Source organism: Urtica dioica, chromosome 5 (genome assembly GCF_054948205.1).
Source record: "Urtica dioica subsp. dioica isolate 48M chromosome 5, U.dioica_male_clone48M_v1_H2, whole genome shotgun sequence".
NCBI classification, from domain to species: Eukaryota; Viridiplantae; Streptophyta; class Magnoliopsida; order Rosales; family Urticaceae; genus Urtica; species Urtica dioica.
Genome location: NC_142760.1, coordinates 39455012 through 39476377, shown reverse-complemented (window position 1 = coordinate 39476377; position 21366 = coordinate 39455012). Strand labels below are relative to the sequence as shown.

The window sequence follows — 21366 nt, the reverse complement described above, 5'->3', positions numbered from 1 at the left end:
GACGAACTGATGATGAGACGAGCTGACGAACTGATGGTGAGATGAGCCGACGAACTGATGGTGAGACGAGCTGACGTGATGATGGTGAGACGAGCTGACGAACTAAGACGAAACAAAAAAATAAAATTATGAGAGGTTCTCAATTGTTGCTTTTTGCATAGTGCGTGATTGACATACCTTGGCAGTGACGGTACTCTAGTGCAACAAGTACCTCATAAGCATAAAATCTACAATAACATCATCCACAAATTGTGATAGATTTTATAAATGCATAATAAATCAATAAAAACATTTTAATTTAATTAGGGATTATTATCTTTATTACCTCACAGCATCTTCCTTGAGGACTTTTGTTGGTTGTCGGTCAAGAAGCAAGAACAGCTCTCCGCCTGGGCAGTAATTGGTTATGAGACAGATATGCGTTTTCGTCTATGAATTTTTCAAAATGAATTAAATATCTTTTAAACTTGAAATCAGAACTCAATACATATAAATTAATACTTAGTTAAACACGTGCGTTAAAATATAATCTAGTGTATATATATATATATATATATATATATATATCTATTTAAAATATAATTGTTATATGTATCATTAAATTATATATACATTTTATATATTTTTATAGGATTTTTTTCGATATATCCGTCGATAATCGATATATCACCAATATAATCGATAGTCGGTACTAAACAGAAGTGTGAAAAGTATTTTGGACTTTAGCAACTTAGAACTCAACAAATTAATAGAGATATATGAAGTTTGAAATCAACATAGATAGTAAGCGTGGTAGTCAGACAAGATTATATCCAGTATATAGATACGGCATTTCATTGAAACATAGGAAATATATCAACGATTTCAGCAAAAACAATAATGTTGAAGGAATGGCAGACCAATGTAAATTGTTTAAAAAAACACACACACGCACACACACACACAGACAAACGAGAGAGAGAGAGAGAGAGAGAGAGAGAGAGAGAGAGAGAGAGAGAGAGAGAGAGAGAGAGAGAGAATGTTGAAGGAATGGTAGTTCAGGGTAAATTTAGGCTTAATACTATTTGTTAAAGATCTGGGATAGCTTCATGATGGAACTTAACAAGATTCACAAGGAACCCGTGAAAAATATTTCCCTGAGTTGAATTGTGAATCTAGTATGAATGCTGAAAAACATGCTCATTGACAAAGCTAGTATGCCAACAACACTATCGACAATGGTGAAAAATGAAATAAACAAACCGTGATATTAACCTCGTGACGTTGCCTAATTACAAGCATAATATCTACACTACCCTCATGCGTGTTCTAAAAGACCAGGAGGCCAAGTGAGTTGGAAAAGAGTCGTCAATCTTTATTTCTACGAATCTCAGGCTTGAGAATTTGAGTGCCATATCAACGGATAATTTGAAGTTTAAAAATAAAACCAAACGCCATTTATAATGAAGTGCCAAATTAGGAGCAGACATACATGAACCGTGGTTTCATCCAAAGTGCAACTCGAATGAGATTGGTTTTTCAAGTAAACCGAATTAGCAAAGGAAGTGCTAGTATAGGTATATAGGCTAATCAAATGAATGGATGAGTGCAATTGGTTTCAAGAAAACAAAGTTGACGACAAAGGGGAAATAAGTTGGAGAATTCAGTGTGTGTTCATCATCTTATACATGACTAGAGGAATTATAAAAAAAAAGAAAGAGAAAGAGCAATGGAGAAAAAGCTTAGTCGGCATCCATTTCTTCCAAGGCAGCTTTGGCGGCGGTCTTTGCCTCCTCAAACAGGTGCTGAGGAACCTGAGACAAAAACAAGCACCACCATTCATTTGTAACTGTTAAGCTGATATTCAGAGATTGCGATATTACCTTCTGGTGTTGGCGATTGGATTCGTCGCAGACCCAGGTGAGCTCGAGCTCAAAGTCTTTGTCTTTGGCGTCATCGTGGATGGAGTGGATGATCTTGGCAACCTCCACAATGGCTTGTCGGCACGTCAGCTGGGACAGAGGGAGCTTCTCGATCGTACCACCCTTGAACCTTGCCTTTGACCGCCATGAGTTCGCTCAACGTAGCGACTATGTTAGTATCGGTCATAGTGGCGTCGACCTCTTTCTCTTCCGTCTTGCGGTGTCAACAATCTCGAGCATAGTGACCGGGTTTGCCACACACATAGCAGCCCCCTTTGGACCCCTTGGACACGGGCTTGTTGTCGGACGCGGATTTGCCAAAATGCTTGAATTTCTTCGAGTCCTTTTTGGAACTCGAAAAACCTTCCTTGTCATTTCTCTTCCTTTTGCCTTTAGCGCTCACCGCATTGGCCTTGGAAGTACCGGCATCCGTCGTCTTCTCTCTCATCTTCGATTCCTCCTCGATTCGAAGATGTTTCTGGATTTGTTCCAAAGAGAAGTCCTCGGTATTGTGAAGAAGTTTCTTTCGATAGCCTTTCCACGAATTGGGCAACTTCGCAATAATCGCACCAACTTGGAAAGACTCCGGGACATCTATCTTCACAGTTCTCAATTTGTTGACGATAACTTGCAATTCATGAACTTGAGCAAGTATAGGCTTGTCATCAAACATCTTGAAATCAAAGTAACTCGAGACAAGGAACTTTTTGGTACCTTCTTCTTCCGCCTTGAACTTGTACTCAAGAGCCTTCCATATCTCGACCGCCGATGGATTGTCGGTGTAGAGATCATAGAGTCGGTCTGACAATGTGTTAAGAATGTGACCCCGGCACAGCAGCTCGTCCTCTTGACGCTTCTTCCAGTCTGCCTTGAGTTCGTCATCATCATTGTCCGTCGGCTCCGGGATGGGCTCCAACGTCTAGTCGAGCACATAGATGATCTTCATGGCGGTGAGGAAGAAACGCATCTTGTCCTGCCAGCAGGTGAAATTGGTGTCGTCGAAGCGGTCCAACTTGACGAAGTCCTGGCTCATCACTTTCAGACTCGAAACAGACGCCTCGGTAGCCATAGCAAAAGATACTATAAGATTGTTAGATAATTCTTCAAAATTGAAGACGTCGAGGCTTAAATCACGCATAGGAACGCTTTCCTTATAGTATTTCGAGTACCCCAAAGTGTCTTAAGGTTTCTGTACAAGAATACCGCAGGATACGACAAGCCTAGTTCGGACTGCACCAAGACAAAGTGAAAATCCAAAAATAAGCAAGAACTGTGTTTCTGGATAAGTGTTTCGGGAAGAGAGAAAGTTGGTTCGAAAACCTGTATTGATTACTGAATCCGAAGTCGGATTATATAAGCAATCGTACCTGTTCGCGAAGAGGTTCGACGAACAGACGCACTGTTTCGGTCGAACTACGGTTATAGTCTCAAACGACACGACCGTTGGCCAAACGATCTTTCGTTTCGAGGCGACGTGACCGTTGGTTCGAACGGTAACCAAAAATAACTACTAAATGAGGAGGCGCGACCGTTGGCGAGAATCGTCGCGAGAAGCCCGCGGATCGTGCCGTTTCGCCTGGAGGTCGAGCTCGCCTGGGGTCGAGCTCACATGGAGGTCGACCTCGCCCAGTCGAGCTGAAATGACTTCGTCACTTCGTCCAGTCGACCTCTCCCAGTCGAGCTGGAATGACTTCGTCACTTCGTCCAATCCAGATCGTCACTTTATCATTCACCTTAGTATTTGTTCCATGTGGACTCTTTCCCACACACAAACTCACTTTCTCAATCAACAACACACTATTTTGTCTTTTAGTGAACAAATTAAATTGAGCTAATTAAAACACCTATTTAATGTTACTTAATTTCCAACACTATCCTCATGCGTGTTCTAAAAAACCAGGAAACCAAGTGAGTTGGAAAAGAGTCGTCAATCTTTATTTCTACGAATCTCAGGCTTGAGAATTTGAGTGCCATATCAACGGATAATTTGAAGTTTAAAAATAAAACCAAACGCCATTTATAATGAAGTGCCAAATTAGCAGCAGACATACCTGAACCGTGGTTTCATCCAAAGTGCAACTCGAATGAGATTGGTTTTTCAAGTAAACCGAATTAGCAAAGGAAGTGCTAGTATAGGTATATAGGCTAATCAAATGAATGGATTAGTGCAATTGGTTTCAGGAAAACAAAGTTGACGACAAAGGGGAAATAAATTGGAGAATTCAGTGTGTGTTCATCATCTTATACATGACTAGAGGAATTATAAAAAAAAAAAAAGAGAAAGAGCAATGGAGAAAAAGCTTAGTCGGCATCCATTTCTTCCAAGGCAGCTTTGGCGGCGGTCTTGGCCTCCTCAAACAGGTGCTGAGGAACCTGAGACAAAAACAAGCACCACCATTCATTTGTAACTGTTAAGCTGATATTCAGAGATTGCGATATTACCTTCTGGTGTTGGCGGTTGGATTCGTCGCAGACCCAGGTGAGCTCGAGCTCAAAGTCTTTGTCTTTGACGTCGTCGTGGATGGAGTAGATGATCTTGGCAACCTCCACAATGGCTTGTCGGCACGTCAGTTGGGACAGAGGGAGCTTCTCAATCTCACTGTCATTCCATGGAATGAATGAATGTATATATGAAATGGAAGGGAAGGGTATAGAGTTAGGTACGTACGTCTTGGCTTACTGGCGGCCCTTGCCGATGGCGGCGCCCAAGTAGCGGTAGGAGACGCCGGAGGGCTCGACCATGTAGAGCTGAGGGCCGTCGTGGTCGTAGCTGTGAAACCCCAAAACTTAGTCATCAAAGAAATATAATTTTGGTGAAATGTGAATTTTCTATTTAAGATATAAGTCTAAGTATTATGTATACTTTGCTTTTTATTTATTTATTTATATGGGTGATATGCTTAAAGTTTTAGTTTATTTATTTATTTATTATTTTTTTCTTTGTAGTTTAAAGCTACGTTACTTAAAATTTATGATTAAATAGCTATACATACATGTACATATATTAGTTGATTAATACACTAGTCACGTTAGTTGAATCGTGTGATATATTTATACTGTTACATATATGCCTACGTTGCCATATATATATATATACCCATGTATTTATATCACTTTATTGGGTTGACTTTATTTACTATTTTGTTTATATATATATATATATATATATATATATATATATATATATATATAATTATGTTTGAGTGGAGAAGGAAATGTCCACCGTATCATATATAAAAGAGCAGTATCAAATATAAAAGAGCAAAGTTACGTGACCATTTTTACAACGGAGATTTCGGAAATCAGTTCTTTTTCATTAATTGTCATTTCATTATGGCCAATTAAGATACGAATTTCCTTGCAGTTTTCTTGGCAAATCAATATTACATTGATTCAAATTTTTTTTCACGCTTAAGCATTCTCCCTCATTCTCTGACGTTGTGAGAATCCTCCTCTCTCCTTTACACTCTTACATTCTCTTCCATTTTATGATCCCCTCAAAACTCAAAGAAAACCTAGCCACCATATTATAACATCCACCACCCCCTTTCGAAGGCCGTAGGACTTTTTCCGGCAACGTTTTCACAACTCTCAAGGTATTTTCGAAAATATTAATCTTTCACCATTTTGGGTATTTTCTTTTCAGTGATTATTTTTATTTCTAAAGAATTTTAAAGCTAAACATGCTTTGATTTCATCAAATTTCAGGGCAGAAAGAAAACGTGTTTGTTTTAAATAGCTACGAATTTTACCTTGAGACAATATTTTTAGACACCAATACTTTAGATGTTATTGATACATGTTTAAAATTTCATGATTTTTGGATAAACCGTTTTTATTCTAAAAATCTTTTACCATCGGTACGTAGAACTTTTTTTTTTAATGATCCCAACAGCGTGTGTTGATTTTAATAAAATAACTATAAAACGAATTTTTATTTGATATTTTTATAACAAAATATTCAAGATGTTAGTAATATGTATTTTAAATTTCGAAATTTTTGGACGCACCGTGTTTTTTCTAAAAATCAATTATGATCAACGTGCAGACTTTTTATTTCTGTTTCAAATAGCATGTTTTGTAATTTGTTTAAAATACTTGAAAAACTTATTTTGGTATGAAATTTTTATACAAGACACATATATTAGTTATTGTTATGTATAAAAATAATTAGGAGTTTTCTGTCACCGAAAGTATTTTTGTTAGTATTTATTTTAACAGCGCTCAGATCTGTCCCGTTTTCTCTAAATCTCTTTTTTTAGATAATAAACGTTTAAATTAGTTTTCGTCATGTTAGAGTCTGATTTTGGCACTACCACTGAAGAAGAAAATGTTTAAACATTTATTTCCTGTTCTTTGGAATTTTTCCAGAATTTTTCTTGGAAATTATTTTTCTAGCCGAAATCTTCGGGCGAAGGGCATTTTCGTCTTTTTACTAATGAGCATCGTCTTTGGGTTTTTCCAGAAATCTGACTATGTTCAGAATTGATTATTAGGACCTGATTGTCATTCTTTCGTTTAGGTCCCGAGCAAAATACGTTTTCCAATCGTTCGATAGTTTAAAGTCGCACGTTCCCGAAACAAGGTGAGAATAATCTCACTACAATACGGATTAGTTTAAAATTAATTTACGATGAGTGTGTGATCTGAATTGGTTAATATGTGTTATATGATTGATTGTGTGATATCTCTTATGTGCATGTATATGTCATTGAGTGAATTGTGATTATTGTTATGATGAGTTTATGTATGAGTTTAGTACAATTTTGGCATAACATGTTCTATTTATTAGCATGTTTCGTTTATGTTTATATCATATGTCATCTTTGTATGTAACGCAAATAATCAAGTGATAAGATAAGTAAGAGAGTCGTACCGCCTTGAGCTACGGAGGTATTAAGAGAATTCTCTCGAGCCGACCTACGGGCTCATAAAGGGAGTTTTCTCATATGATATGTTTATTAGATGGTGCGAACTATGGGAGGTCGCAGCCCTGTAGTTCGTTTCCAAAGTGTACACTGAAATTGGTACGACTACTCTAGGGGAACCCCGAATAAAACATGATAAGACTTATGATACGAAAGACCATGACACTATTAGAATTTAAAACACTAATAACCGGATCATGCATCGCATTACTCATCATTTTGTGAGTTATAGTTATTCTCGCTGAGCGTTAGCTCATATTATGTGTATTCGTCCGTATTGTAGGTAAGCAACAAATAAATAAGTGAGGAGGGTGGATCAGCGGCGTTCGATGGCTAAGGGGTTGGGTTGTGGTTCCGCTCGCTTATTTAAAAGACTTCCGCTACGAAATTTTCTAAACTCTCGGTTTGAGATTTTTATGCTTAAGATACTTTCCAACTTTAATTAGTTTTGCAAAAAAACTGAAGTTGAATTTTTATGGCTTTATTTCCGCTGAATATTTCAACCATCTACTTTAGTTTGGAATTCCGAATGAAGTATTTCTCATACATTCAAATAATGTTTTTGTAAGATTTCAAATGTTGGTTATTTTCAAGGTTGTTTATTTTAAAGTCTAAATTTTACAAATAAATGAAATGATGTTTTTTTTTTTAAAAAAATTATCCACTTTTTTTTTTTAAGTAAAGAATTTAGCTTAGTATGACGGTCCGAAAAGTCGGGTCGTCACAGTTGGTATCAGAGCAATGAACCTACGACCACCCTCACTATTCGATCACACGGCTGCATCCCCTACTCCAGGAAGTTAGTTTGTTTTATTTTGTTTATTTCTTAGTCTTTTTTTTTTCACTTAGATGTCTATGTCGAAGAATTTGAGGACAACCACCCGAGAGGTTCAAGCCGACCGTAAGGCCTTTGAGGCTTTCATGAACTCGAATCCTCCAACACTTTTCGGAGACGGAAGACCAGATGATTGTGCACTTTCTTGGTGTACAAACATGGAGGAACGTTTCCACCTGTTGAAGATATGTGGTCCTCTGCATCTCAGTATGGCAGCATGCCAACTTAAGGTCCCAGCACTTTCCTATTGGAAGGAGAAGATCAGGAAACACCCAGATACGGAGTGGAACATAATGAAGGAAGGTATCCTGCACAACTTCACCACAAAAGGATTTGACGAAAAGATCACGAGACAAATCTATCGTCGAAATTCTGAGACAGGAGGATGAGGGCTCCAGAATTCGAAGGATCGACCGACCCGATAGTAGCTGACGAATGGGTATCGGAGATCAAGACGATCTTAAATTTCATGAACATAACCGAGCAGGAGAAGGTCATATGTGCTTCGTTTGTCATGAAGAAAGACGCGCGTTACTGGTGGGAAATAGTGGCAACAAGGAGGGATGTGCGAACTATGTCTTGGGATGCCTTTTATAAGAGTTCACCAAGAAGTATCTCAACATGAGGGCAATGAATGTTCAACAAAAGGAGTTTGCGGAGCTGAAACAAGGCTCGATGACCGTGACTGAGGCGGTTAGTAAGTTCAACCAATTGGCGAGACTGTGCCCACACTTGGTTCCGACGGAGACCGAAAGGGTCAGACGTATGATGAGCATGTTCCGACCAGAGTTGGCTTTAGCCATTGATAGTGGAAGTCAGCCAGCTACCATAGTTGCCTATTGTCTAGAACGTGCCATGCGAGCTGAGCATCACTTGATCCAAGTGAAGGAGGAACGGGCCCAATTTTATAAGGCTCGGAAAGAAGATAGAGCTCGAAACAAGGGTCCCGACTCCAATAAGAAGCCAAACCAACCAAGTAACCATCAACTCAACCGCAACAATCAAGGCTTCAGGGTGCAACCCCATGGAAAAGGCAATGGGAAGAAAAGGACTCATCCCGGTAACGGAGGTAACGCCAACAACAAGGTCAAGGTAGAGGGGACAAATTTTCCAGTATGCAAGACTTGTGGAAAGATACATCCTAGAGAGTGCCGGAGAAGGACCGTGACCTGCTTCAAGTGTGGTCAGCCGGGTCACTTCCTCAAGGACTGCTCGAAGCCGAATTTTGTTCAGAGTGGACAGTACCAGCCTCAAAATCAGAACGGGCGACTCAACTACATGCCGACCGCACTAGAAGGGCCACAAATCTCTTTGGGTAGTTTGGAAGCACCTACATCCATCCAAATGCCACCACCAGCTCAAGCTCGTATCTACGCATACACCAACGCCGATGCCTTAGCCAGTTCTTCGAATGTAGTAGCAGGTCAGCTTCCTATAGCTCATCTTGATGCCTTAGTATTGTTTGACTCTGGTGCTACGCATTGCTTTATTTCGTTAGAACTGGCTAGGAGATTAGGCGACAGTGTAGTGAAAACTACGAAGGTTTTCAGGACGGCTTTACCGTATGGCGATATGTTATTATCGGAATATTGTCTCAAAGAGGTATCGATAATTATAAATGGACAAGAGCTAAAAAGTGACTTCATTGTCTTAGAAATGAAAGATTTTGATGTCATCTTGGGTATGGACTTCTTAGTGGAGAATAATGCAGTGATTGACTGTCGGCGAAAAAGAGTAACTTTCAAACCGGTGACGGGGAAGAGGTTCACCTTTGTAGGAAGACCACTCAAGAAACCAAAGATGATGGTGTCAGCATTACAAGCTAAGAGATCGATGAGTAAAGGGTGTCCTGGATACCTAGCGTCGGTGGTGGACAAGACGAAGGAGGTCGAAACAAAACCACAAGATGTGCTAGTGGTTAAGGAATATGTTGACGTTTTTTCCTGAAGATCTCCCTGGTTTAGCGCCCGAACGTGAGATTTCTTTCGCAATCGAGTTGCTACCTGGAACCGGTCCAATTTCCAAAGCACCCTATCGAATGGCTCATGCCGAGCTCAAGGAGTTACAATCTCAACTTCAAGAATTGTTAGATAAGGGATTTATTCGCCCTAGTCATTCACCTTGGGGAGCACCCGTTCTATTTGTCAAAAAGAAGGATGGGTCTTTTCGCATGTGTGTTGACTACCGAGAGCTAAATAAAGTGACAGTCAAGAACAAGAATCCTCTACCAAGGATTGATGACTTGTTTGACCAACTCAGGGGGCGAAGGTTTTCTCGAAGATAGACTTGCGATCTGGCTACCATCAATTAAAAGTCAAAGATGACGATATCCCGACGACAGCTTTTCGCACCCGCTATGGTCATTACGAATTCACTGTCATGCCTTTTGGACTCACTAACGCTCCAACAGCATTCATGGACATGATGAATAGGATCTTTAGCGATGTCTTGGATAAGTTTGTTATCGTCTTCATCGATGACATACTGATTTACTCTAAGAGCGCCGAAGACCATGAGGGTCACTTACGAGTTGCACTCAAGACGCTGAGACAACATCAACTGTATGCCAAATTCTCGAATTGTGAATTTTAAAGTGCATTTTCTCGGACACGTGGTTTCTAAAGACGGAATCTTCGTCGATCCTGCCAAGATAGAATCCGTGAATGATTGGAAGCCACCTCGAAGTGTGACAGAGATAAAGAGTTTTCTCGGTCTAGCAGGTTACTATAGAAGATTTGTGGAAGGATTTTCTACATTAGCCGCTCCACTCACCGCCCTCACAAAGAAAGATAAGAAGTATGAGTGGACCGAGAAGTGTGAATAGAGTTTTCGCGAGTTGAAGAGAAGACTCACCACCGCTCCAATCCTTATAGTCCCTGAAAGTGGAGAACCTTTGTCTATCTACAGGGATGCATCAAAGACAGGTCTCGGTGCTGTGTTAATGCAAAGCGGCAAAGTCGTGGCTTATGCGTCACGACAACTCAAAAACCACGAGAGGAATTATCCTACTCATGATTTGGAGTTAGCCGCAGTGGTGTTTGCCCTCAAGATTTGGGGACACTACTTGTATGGTATTCGGTGTGAGATATTTACCGATCATAAGAGCTTAAAGTACATTTTCACTCAGAAAGAGTTGAACATGAGACAAAGAAGGTGGCTAGAATTGGTTAAGGATTACGATTGTGGTATCCATTACCATCCCGGAAAGGCGAACGTGGTAGCTGATGCGTTAAGTAGGAAAGATGAGGCTCGACTATCGATGATGCATGCATTATCTCCTCAACTTGTTGGCGAAATCAACAACATGGAAGTTGAAATTGTCACCTGGGGATTAGCCAACATGACCTTAAAATCGGATTTGTTCGAGAGAATCAAAGAAGCGCAAAGACGTGATCCTGAGATATCAAGGTTGAAGGACAATGCAGTGGAAGGTCAGGAGTCAAAATTTTCTCTTGCAGAGAATGATGTACTCTTTTTCGATGGAAGGATCTGTGTACCAAACGAAAATGAGTTACGAAGGCAGATTTTGACCGAAGCACATGAGACTCCATATTCAGTTCACCCAGGTTCCACGAAAATGTATCAAGGCCTCCGAGACCACTTCTGGTGGAACGGAATGAAGGGCGACGTTGCAAAGTTCGTCAGTAAATGTCTTACCTGCCAAAAAGTGAAGGCCGAACATAAACGACCAGCTGGAGAGTTACAACCAATCGAGGTTCCTGAATGGAAGTGGGAACAAATCGCAATGGATTTTGTGGTTGGTTTACCTAAGACAATTGAGGGTTATGATGCTATATGGGTAGTGGTGGATCGTTTGACCAAATCTGCCAGATTCATACCGATGAAAGTCACGTACTCCGTGGAGAAGTTGGCTGAGCTATACGTTAATAACGTAGTGAGATTGCATGGCGTTCCTTTGTCCATCATCTCAGATCGTGACGGTCGCTTCACTTCTAACTTATGGAGGTGTGTGCAAAAGTCTATGGGATCACAACTGAAGTTCAGTACTGCCTTTCACCCCCAAACGGATGGCCAATCCGAAAGGACTATTCAGACCTTAGAAGATATGCTACGAGCATGTGTCATGGATTTTGGTGGGAGTTAGAATAAGAGGCTACCACTTATTGAATTTTCATACAACAATAGCTACCAAGCTTCAATCGGCGTCGCCCCATATGAAGCTCTTTATGGTAGAAAGTGTCGATCCCCGATTCACTGGTTCGAATCGGGAGAAAATAGCCTTGAGAAGACAGATTTTATTCGAGACACAACTGAAGCTATCAAGAAGATACGAGATCGAATGGGAACTGCCCAAAGCCGACAGAAGAGCTACGCTGACAAGAGGAGGCGACCACTGGAATTTCAAGTAGGAGACTTCGTATTCTTAAAGGTAGCACCTCTCAAGGGTGTAATGAGATTCGGCAAGAAGGGAAAATTGAGCCCAAGGTACATTGGCCCTTTCGAAATCACAGAAAGAATCGGAAAGGTGGCCTACCGTACGTCTAGCTCTGAATCCTGAGTTAGCATCGGTGCACAATGTGTTCCACGTCTCGATGCTCAAAAAGTACTTGCCCGATCCAAATCATGAGCTAATGCAAGAGCCTCTCGATGTACACGAAGACTTGACACATGAAGAGAAGCCAGTACAAATTCTTGATCATGAAGAAAAGATCCTAAGGAACAAGGTGATTCCGTTAGTTAAGCTACTTTGGCGGAATCATAAAATCGAAGAGGCCACTTGGGAGCGCGAGGATGATATGAGATTGCGATATCTCAAACTATTCCTAGAAGCTTAGTGTTGTCAAGTAAGAGTTCTTGTGTTTTGTCTCGGTCTTTATATTAATTTTCGGGACGAAAATTCCAATAAGTAGGGGAGATTGTGAAACCCCAAAACTTAGTCATCAAAGAAATATAATTTTGGTGAAATGTGAATTTTCTATTTAAGATATAAGTCTAAGTATTATGTATACTTTGTTTTTTATTTATTTATTTATTTATATGGGTGATATGCTTAAAGTTTTAGTTTATTTATTTATTTATTATTTTTTTCTTTTGTAGTTTAAAGCTACGTTACTTAAAATTTATGATTAAATAGCTATACATACATGTACATATATTAGTTGATTAATACACTAGTCACGTTAGTTGAATCGTGTGATATATTTATACTGTTACATATATGCCTACGTTGCCATATATATATATATACCCATGTATTTATATCACTTTATTGGGTTGACTTTATTTACTATTTTGTTTATATATATATATATATATATATATATATATATATATATATATATATATATAATTATGTTTGAGTGGAGAAGGAAATGTCCACCGTATCATATATAAAAGAGCAGTATCAAATATAAAAGAGCAAAGTTACGTGACCATTTTTACAACGGAGATTTCGGAAATCAGTTCTTTTTCATTAATTGTCATTTCATTATGGCCAATTAAGATACGAATTTCCTTGCAGTTTTCTTGGCAAATCAATATTACATTGATTCAAATTTTTTTTCACGCTTAAGCATTCTCCCTCATTCTCTGACGTTGTGAGAATCCTCCTCTCTCCTTTACACTCTTACATTCTCTTCCATTTTATGATCCCCTCAAAACTCAAAGAAAACCTAGCCACCATATTATAACATCCACCACCCCCTTTCGAAGGCCGTAGGACTTTTTCCGGCAACGTTTTCACAACTCTCAAGGTATTTTCGAAAATATTAATCTTTCACCATTTTGGGTATTTTCTTTTCAGTGATTATTTTTATTTCTAAAGAATTTTAAAGCTAAACATGCTTTGATTTCATCAAATTTCAGGGCAGAAAGAAAACGTGTTTGTTTTAAATAGCTACGAATTTTACCTTGAGACAATATTTTTAGACACCAATACTTTAGATGTTATTGATACATGTTTAAAATTTCATGATTTTTGGATAAACCGTTTTTATTCTAAAAATCTTTTACCATCGGTACGTAGAACTTTTTTTTTTTAATGATCCCAACAGCGTGTGTTGATTTTAATAAAATAACTATAAAACGAATTTTTATTTGATATTTTTATAACAAAATATTCAAGATGTTAGTAATATGTATTTTAAATTTCGAAATTTTTGGACGCACCGTGTTTTTTCTAAAAATCAATTATGATCAACGTGCAGACTTTTTATTTCTGTTTCAAATAGCATGTTTTGTAATTTGTTTAAAATACTTGAAAAACTTATTTTGGTATGAAATTTTTATACAAGACACATATATTAGTTATTGTTATGTATAAAAATAATTAGGAGTTTTCTGTCACCGAAAGTATTTTTGTTAGTATTTATTTTAACAGCGCTCAGATCTGTCCCGTTTTCTCTAAATCTCTTTTTTTAGATAATAAACGTTTAAATTAGTTTTCGTCATGTTAGAGTCTGATTTTGGCACTGCCACTGAAGAAGAAAATGTTTAAACATTTATTTCCTGTTCTTTGGAATTTTTCCAGAATTTTTCTTGGAAATTATTTTTCTAGCCGAAATCTTCGGGCGAAGGGCATTTTCGTCTTTTTACTAATGAGCATCGTCTTTGGGTTTTTCCAGAAATCTGACTATGTTCAGAATTGATTATTAGGACCTGATTGTCATTCTTTCGTTTAGGTCCCGAGCAAAATACGTTTTCCGATCGTTCGATTGTTTAAAGTCGCACGTTCCCGAAACAAGGTGAGAATAATCTCACTACAATACGGATTAGTTTAAAATTAATTTACGATGAGTGTGTGATCTGAATTGGTTAATATGTGTTATATGATTGATGGTGTGATATCTCTTATGTGCATGTATATGTCATTGAGTGAATTGTGATTATTATGTTATGACTTGTTATGATGAGTTTATGTATGAGTTTAGTACAATTTTGGCATAACATGTTCTATTTATTAGCATGTTTCGTTTATGTTTATATCATATGTCATCTTTGTATGTAACGCAAATAATCAAGTGATAAGATAAGTAAGAGAGTCGTACCGCCTTGAGCTACGGAGGTATTAAGAGAATTCTCTCGAGCCGACCTACGGGCTCATAAAGGGAGTTTTCTCATATGATATGTTTATTAGATGGTGCGAACTATGGGAGGTCGCAGCCCCGTAGTTCGTTTCCAAAATGTACACTGAAATTGGTACGACTACTCTAGGGGCACCCCGAATAAAACATGATAAGACTTATGATACGAAAGACCATGACACTATTAGAATTTAAAACACTAATAACCGGATCATGCATCGCATTACTCATCATTTTGTGAGTTATAGTTATTCTCGTTGAGCGTTAGCTCATATTATGTGTATTCGTCTGTATTGTAGGTAAGCAACAAATAAATAAGTGAGGAGGGTGGATCAGCGGCGTTCGATGGCTAAGGGGTTGGGTTGTGGTTCCGCTCGCTTATTTAAAAGACTTCCGCTACGAAATTTTCTAAACTCTCGGTTTGAGATTTTTATGCTTAAGATACTTTCCAACTTTAATTAGTTTTTCAAAAAAAAACTGAAGTTGAATTTTTATGGCTTTATTTCCGCTGAATATTTCAACCATCTACTTTAGTTTGGAATTCCGAATGAAGTATTTCTCATACATTCAAATAATGTTTTTGTAAGATTTCAAATGTTGGTTATTTTCAAGGTTGTTTATTTTAAAGTCTAAATTTTACAAATAAATGAAATGATGTTTTAAAAAAAAAAAAATTATCCACTTTTTTTTAAGTAAAGAATTTAGCTTAGTATGACGGTCCGAAAAGTCGGGTCGTCACAGTAGCCGGCCAAGATCACACTGCACCCGTGTTAAGAATATTGCCCACTTGAAGATAATGAATAAATGATTACTAAATTTGATAATAAGATAACTTTATTAGCATTATATGATTAGTGGTTTGAGTTCTAAACAGTTAGAATCAATAACAACTATCTTCCATAGCCTCCGTATTAAACTGAGTCACGTGCTGGGCACCTGAGTTCGGGCGGTGAGCTAAAACGAGGTCGATGACTGATATACGCTTGGAAAGCTATATCTAAAGTCATATATGTGGATCACATAGGTGAAGGCTGATCACTATGTGGGAGCATTCTACACTTGTGGTAAGTGTACGACCTGGACAGGTCTTGGTGTAGATGTGTCGTTTAAGGACCGTTACGACACACTAACCGAGGCCACTATGATGGTCACAGTGAGACTTGATCTAAATCCTGAAGTGATCATGGACACTGGGTTATGTTGCTGAGCTCTTTGACTCATTCGCTAAAAGGCTATTCATGCTAATCACAGCTTATGTCTTGGGAGTTTTCTCTGAGCATGATTCGAGTGGGAAATGATTTACAGATACGGAATCCAGCCTTCCTGAAAAAAGGTTAATGTTCACTCACCCAAGGGTTGATTCCAGAACCGATAGATTGCTAGCACTTTCGAAGTAAGTAACGTTCGAAAGAATCTTTCGCTGGGAAAGCAACAATGCTTAGGGCTGATATGTATCAAGAGAAGTATAACGGAAAAAATTGACTTCTCTTGACACGGGTTGAACCTGGAGGATCTTGATCACGAACTGACTATATCAGTGGACACTCGTCACGATGAGTAAATATAATTCTAGTATAAAGGAGAGTTCAGTCTTGGCTTACAAGGTGGAGTATTTGACCAAGATTAGACAAATCGATGGACAAAAGAGAAAGGACTATTTCGTCTTTTTCATCGGATTTGATAAGCTCCTATTACTGGGTCCATAGTCCCCGATTCGGCTCTGATAAAGGCGGATACGAACTTTCGTATAATAATGTTTATCATTATTAATCTCACTTGCTGTAATTGTGATTGACAGCATTAATTCTGGAAAACGGGTATTCGCAGAATTAAATAAATATTTATGGTAGAATTGTTTATTTAGTGTTTGATCAAGTAAATAAACAATTATTAATTATTTGTTTATTGTTGGACCAAGTAAATAAATGATTAATTAGGTTTTAAGCAATTGGGCCTTGCACAAAATATAAAAATCGGATTTGGGAATTTTTTGGCACTAGGGTTTGCGCAAGTCCCCCCTTGGCCGTGTGCCTAATATTCGAAATTTATAATATTGGTATTTACCAATATTTTCTCTTTAGTTGTTTAAATAAAGGAGAGAGAAAAATATAAGATATTGTCCTATATTTTCTCCTTATTTAAAGGAAAGTATTTAGGAGAATATTTAGGAGAATAATATATTCTCCTTTAATATCTCACTAAATAAATTATTCTCTATTTAAATAAAAGAATAATATCCCATAGATATTGATCTGATGGATGAGAGAAAAAGTAGGATTCACTTGTTGAGATCCAAGGGCCTAGTTTAAATCCTCTAGTGTGAACACAATAAAATGAATAAAATATTCTGGAAGATTCCATGAATATCTCATTTTACTACTATAAATAGAGGTTCATGAGAAGGCAATTTTAAGCAATTATTTGGTGAAAAATTCGTGCATTCTAACCTCCCTTGGCCGTGCACTTCTGCCTCTCTTCCCCTCAGAAATTCGTTTCTATTCTTAGTAAAATAAGAGCGAGATCTCGAAACACCTAGTTTCGTGATCTAGTGAGATAAAGACTGTGCCCACTCATCTTTCTTATTCGTCTCGGAGATTACGTCTCGGAAGACTAAGATGTCATCACATCGAGTCCTTGAAGGAGGAATTCATTATTTGATCGTGTGAAAGCTTGTACGTTCAAGACGAAGACGGATTGTGAAAGCTTTCAGTTCGTGAACCGAAGATCAATGTAAGTACTCATTTACTTTTATTTCGGTTGCTTGACATATATGCTCTCGTGAATTAAATTAATTAAACATAACTAGATCTTGTTAATTATAACCATAATTTAATTAGCTTATGATCAGCGTAATTAATTATTTTTTCGCATTAATATGGTTATATGGTGGAATCATCTCAAAAGAGGCGCATCGGAGCGATCGTTCGTGTCCGATGCGCGCTCGATCCACCAACAAGTGGTATCAGAGCGATTGTTCGTGTCTGATACCCACTTGATCCACCAACAACCCGAACGGCCGCAACCACCAGTAGAGGGTGCAGAGGTGGACGTAGCTCGCCACCCGCTCCGCCAGCTCCTTCACCGGAATCTGCTCTCCGTAAACGCTACATCCATTCCCACACCATCCATTTATCATCTCATCTCATCTCATCAACACACACAAATTCACTGACTCACCAATTCAACTTACCTCTGGTAATTCCCTGCCTCCGACTTGGCGCGCGCCACAATCTGCCTCCCATCCGCGGCCAAGCCAGCCACGGCCTGCAATGCAATAACTCCAATTTCAAATGGAAATGGAAAACCCTAAAACACCCCGAGAGAGAGAGAGAGAGAGAGAGAGAGAGAGAGAGAGAGAGAGAGAGTACCATGCCGGAGTGGCTGTGGACGGAGTGGATGCGGCGGTTGGAGTCGGGGAGCTTCATCTTGGAGGCGACGAGCTTCTCGACGCCGAGGACAACGCCATCTGTCACGACCCGCAGGACACCCGTCGCCCTCGGATCGCGACCTTTCTCGTAACATTTTCATAACCATTTATATTTTCAAACGAAATGAACATAAAACATTTTCAAACGTCATTTACAAAACGTTTATTGAACAACAGCGGAAATAAATTTAATTTACATATAAGGAATAATAAAGGTTTCTAGAGCTAGTCCGCTAAAAACCGGTAAAATTTTTCGCTTTTAAAAGGGTTACAAAAATGCGGACTACCCTAGCTTGCTATCCATAAGCACATGCCCATAATTGTGCTAACCGAGTTTCAAAACGTAAAAGGAGGTTCGGGCCGATTATCTAAACGTTATAATATAATAAAAGTTCTTCCAAAAGCTATATAAAACTTTCACGAGCATATAAGCTCGGTTTTCAAAAACCTGATACCCATTTCCCAAAAAGACATTTCCTATGCCACAGGTCGTCATGAGATCTACCTTGACTAGCACTCCTGTTTCGCCTGAGCTTTTCCTTTATCTACAAGGAGAGGGATTTAAGGGGTGAGTCACACCGACTCAGTAAGCAGGATACTTAACCTAGCACTACATGAGATGCAAGGTTGCAGATGATAAAATGCAGATGACAGCAGGTGATAGATTCAGAAGAATAAAGAAGTTCCATCATACAATCAGAATAACAAAATCTCATTCAATCAACATAGACATATTCAGTTTTAGAACCCCGTTCTAAAACAATCAAACACATAATCATATAGGAATCCGGCTAACAACCGTCTTCCTAGAAACTCATCCATCTCACTCATACCGGTGCCTTACATTAGTGGACTGGCCAATCAACACTTCAGTCCGCACACTAGTACAAAAAGGACCTTTGGGTGCGACTTTTTTCGCACCCAAAAGTCAATTTTCGCACCTAAAGATATATTTAGGTGCGACTTTGGGTGCGACTTTTTCGCACCCGAAATTCCGCACCTAAAAGTCTTAGGTGCAAAAACTCGCACCCAAAACTCTTGACTTTCGGGTGCGACTCTCCGCACCTAAAGTCGCACCTAAAAAGTCACCAAAAATTAAAAAAAAAAATGGCGGCTTTCGGGTTTGTTCTTATCTCCGTCGCCGCTCCTCGCCGCAGATAAGAACAAACCCGAAAGTCGCACACACACATATACACACACAGAGGGAGTGAGGGACTGGTCGGAGGCTCGGGACTGGTCGAAACCCGCAAATGGTCGGAGGCTCGGGACTGGTCGGAGGGGCTGGTCGGAGGGACTGCAGCGGAGGGGTTGGTCGAAGGGGCTGGTCGGAGGCTGAGAGAGAGAGAGAGTGTGTGTTAAAGAGAAGGGGGAGAGACAAAGTGAGGATGAGAATCTAAGAGTGAGAGGGAGGGATTACCTAGCCGGAGAGAGATCACGACGATGGAGCTCGGAGTGGTGGCAGCGACGAAGCTCGGAGTGTGGTGGTGGTCGGAGAATTTGTAGGAGAGAAATCGGAGAGCGAGAGAGAGGTGAAATGAAATTTTTTGGCTCATATAGAATGAAAACCGAGCAAAAATTTGATTTATCTAAAACTTTGAATTTGGGTGCGACTTTGTCGCACCCAATGACACTTTTGGGTGCGATTTTGTCGCACCCAAAGACCTGTGTCAGTACTTTTGGATGCGACTTTGTCGCACCCAGTGATTTTTGTAAAAAGAGGGGGAAAATTTGACCGCGAAAAAATTTGGACATTTGGGTGCGACTTTGTCGCACCCAATGACACTTTTGGGTGCGGAAAGTCGCACCCAATGACACATTTGGGTGCGGATTTCCGCACCCAATGATTTTTATAAAAAGAGGGAGAAAATTTGACCGCGAAAAAATTTGGACATTTGGGTGCGACTTTGTCGCACCCAATGACACCTTTGGGTGCGGATTTCCGCACCCAATGATGTTTTAACCAAAAAGAGGGGGAAAGTTGGCCGCTAAAATGTTTTCAGTCTATGGGTGCGACTATGTCGTACCTAATAGTTTTGATGGACTTTTGGGTGCGAAAAGTCGCACCCAAAGTTAAAAAAATCAGCGAAAATTTTCATATGCTTGTTTGAGTTTTGGGTGCGAAAAGTCGCACCTGAAATCCTTATTTGGTGCGAATTTTGGGTGCGAAAAGTCGCACCCGAATGTCTTGCGCACCGGAAAACAGTATTTGTAGTAGTGGCAGCCATTCATGAGAGATGAGTAAACCATTCTGAGAACTTGAGCCTAGCCCTCAGGAGGCCGAAGTTTTAACGTCTGAGATCCACTAGCACATGTAGGAGGGCCTTGACGCGCGTATGATAGAGGGGAGCAAACCCTCACCAATCCCTGGTTAATCCAGGGTTCATATTTCCCTCAGGACAGGTAAGCCACCCATCGACTTACCTGAAGCCACCCATCGACTTCCCATTAAAGGGCCTTCGGGAATGCCACTCGCTACATTGCCGACAAGAGTTCGTTATGTTTTACAGGAGCTGTCTACAGCCTACCTGTCTATCTCATTAACATTATTAATTTCACTGTATGGCTCTTTAAGTATTTTAGAAGGAGTTGACCTTCTCCTAGAACAGTTCCTCTCGGGATTGAATCCGGAGGACACCGTCTTTCCTCCTCATGTTGTCCTCTCATCAGGACGAAGGGGTAAAACCTATAACAGAAGCTTAACATAGCTTTAAAGGCTTCAAGGTTCTTAACTTGCTAAACGTTTAACCCTACCATTTTATTATCTTATTAGTTAGTGACCGAAGCCTTATTCGGTCATCTTGTCTAACTGAGGGTTTCTCTTTGTTTTAGGATTAAACGAACAAACATAAACAATTACTCTACTAGGCACCATTCCCCTTTTGGTGCCTCAAACTTAAATCTCACTTATCCGGAATAGTTCGTCAGAGAACTCGATGAATTCCGGAGGACACTTTGCTTTACACGCTTCCCGAGACCTTTAGCACGTCCTGGAGCGTCGAGAGAACTAGAATCCGAAGTTGAAACTTCGTTAGTTATCGAACTACTTGAAAAGATAATGGTCGTTGTCGGGATTAGATTCGAGTCTGTTCGGAATTCGAGAATTCAATTTATTATTCTCCGGTTATTCGGAAATCAAACTTATTCAAGACTCGCGTATTTTCGTATCGAGAATAATACGAAATAAAATCCAATAACATGCTTATGAGTCTCAAATAAATTGATCCGAATAAAA

At 39.4% G+C, this 21366-nt stretch overlaps 2 protein-coding genes, 2 long non-coding RNA genes and 1 pseudogene across 5 annotated transcripts; 1 reads left to right on the top strand and 4 right to left on the bottom strand.

Moving 5' to 3' along the window:
* Window positions 1-27: 27 nt before the first annotated feature.
* LOC149398415 (uncharacterized) lies at window positions 28-437 on the bottom strand. Its single transcript, XR_016297020.1, has 3 exons — window positions 326-437; window positions 178-227; window positions 28-102 (listed from the first exon to the last, which is right to left on the bottom strand). It is a non-coding gene; the product is annotated as an uncharacterized LOC149398415 (long non-coding RNA).
* A 1086-nt stretch (window positions 438-1523) lies between these two features.
* On the bottom strand, window positions 1524-2010 carry LOC149398414 (uncharacterized). The gene is made up of 2 exons (XR_016297186.1): window positions 1863-2010; window positions 1524-1793 (listed from the first exon to the last, which is right to left on the bottom strand). It is a non-coding gene; the product is annotated as an uncharacterized LOC149398414 (long non-coding RNA).
* Window positions 2011-4013: 2003 nt separating this feature from the next.
* On the bottom strand, window positions 4014-5228 carry LOC149398413 (proteasome subunit alpha type-3-like; annotated as a pseudogene). The gene is made up of 4 exons (XR_016296983.1): window positions 5173-5228; window positions 4570-4671; window positions 4344-4500; window positions 4014-4274 (listed from the first exon to the last, which is right to left on the bottom strand). The product of XR_016296983.1 is annotated as a proteasome subunit alpha type-3-like (transcript).
* A 2821-nt stretch (window positions 5229-8049) lies between these two features.
* LOC149398412 (uncharacterized) lies at window positions 8050-9611 on the top strand. Its single transcript, XM_089614587.1, has 2 exons — window positions 8050-8229; window positions 8313-9611. The coding sequence occupies exons 1-2, from the start codon at window positions 8050-8052 to the stop codon at window positions 9609-9611; spliced, it is 1479 nt and encodes a 492-aa protein (XP_089470713.1).
* An 8058-nt stretch (window positions 9612-17669) lies between these two features.
* On the bottom strand, window positions 17670-18286 carry LOC149398411 (proteasome subunit alpha type-3-like). Its single transcript, XM_089614586.1, has 4 exons — window positions 18272-18286; window positions 18076-18219; window positions 17898-17971; window positions 17670-17811 (listed from the first exon to the last, which is right to left on the bottom strand). Exons 1-4 carry the CDS (start codon window positions 18284-18286, stop codon window positions 17670-17672), a joined length of 375 nt encoding a protein of 124 aa, XP_089470712.1.
* Between the last annotated feature and the right edge of the window lie 3080 nt (window positions 18287-21366).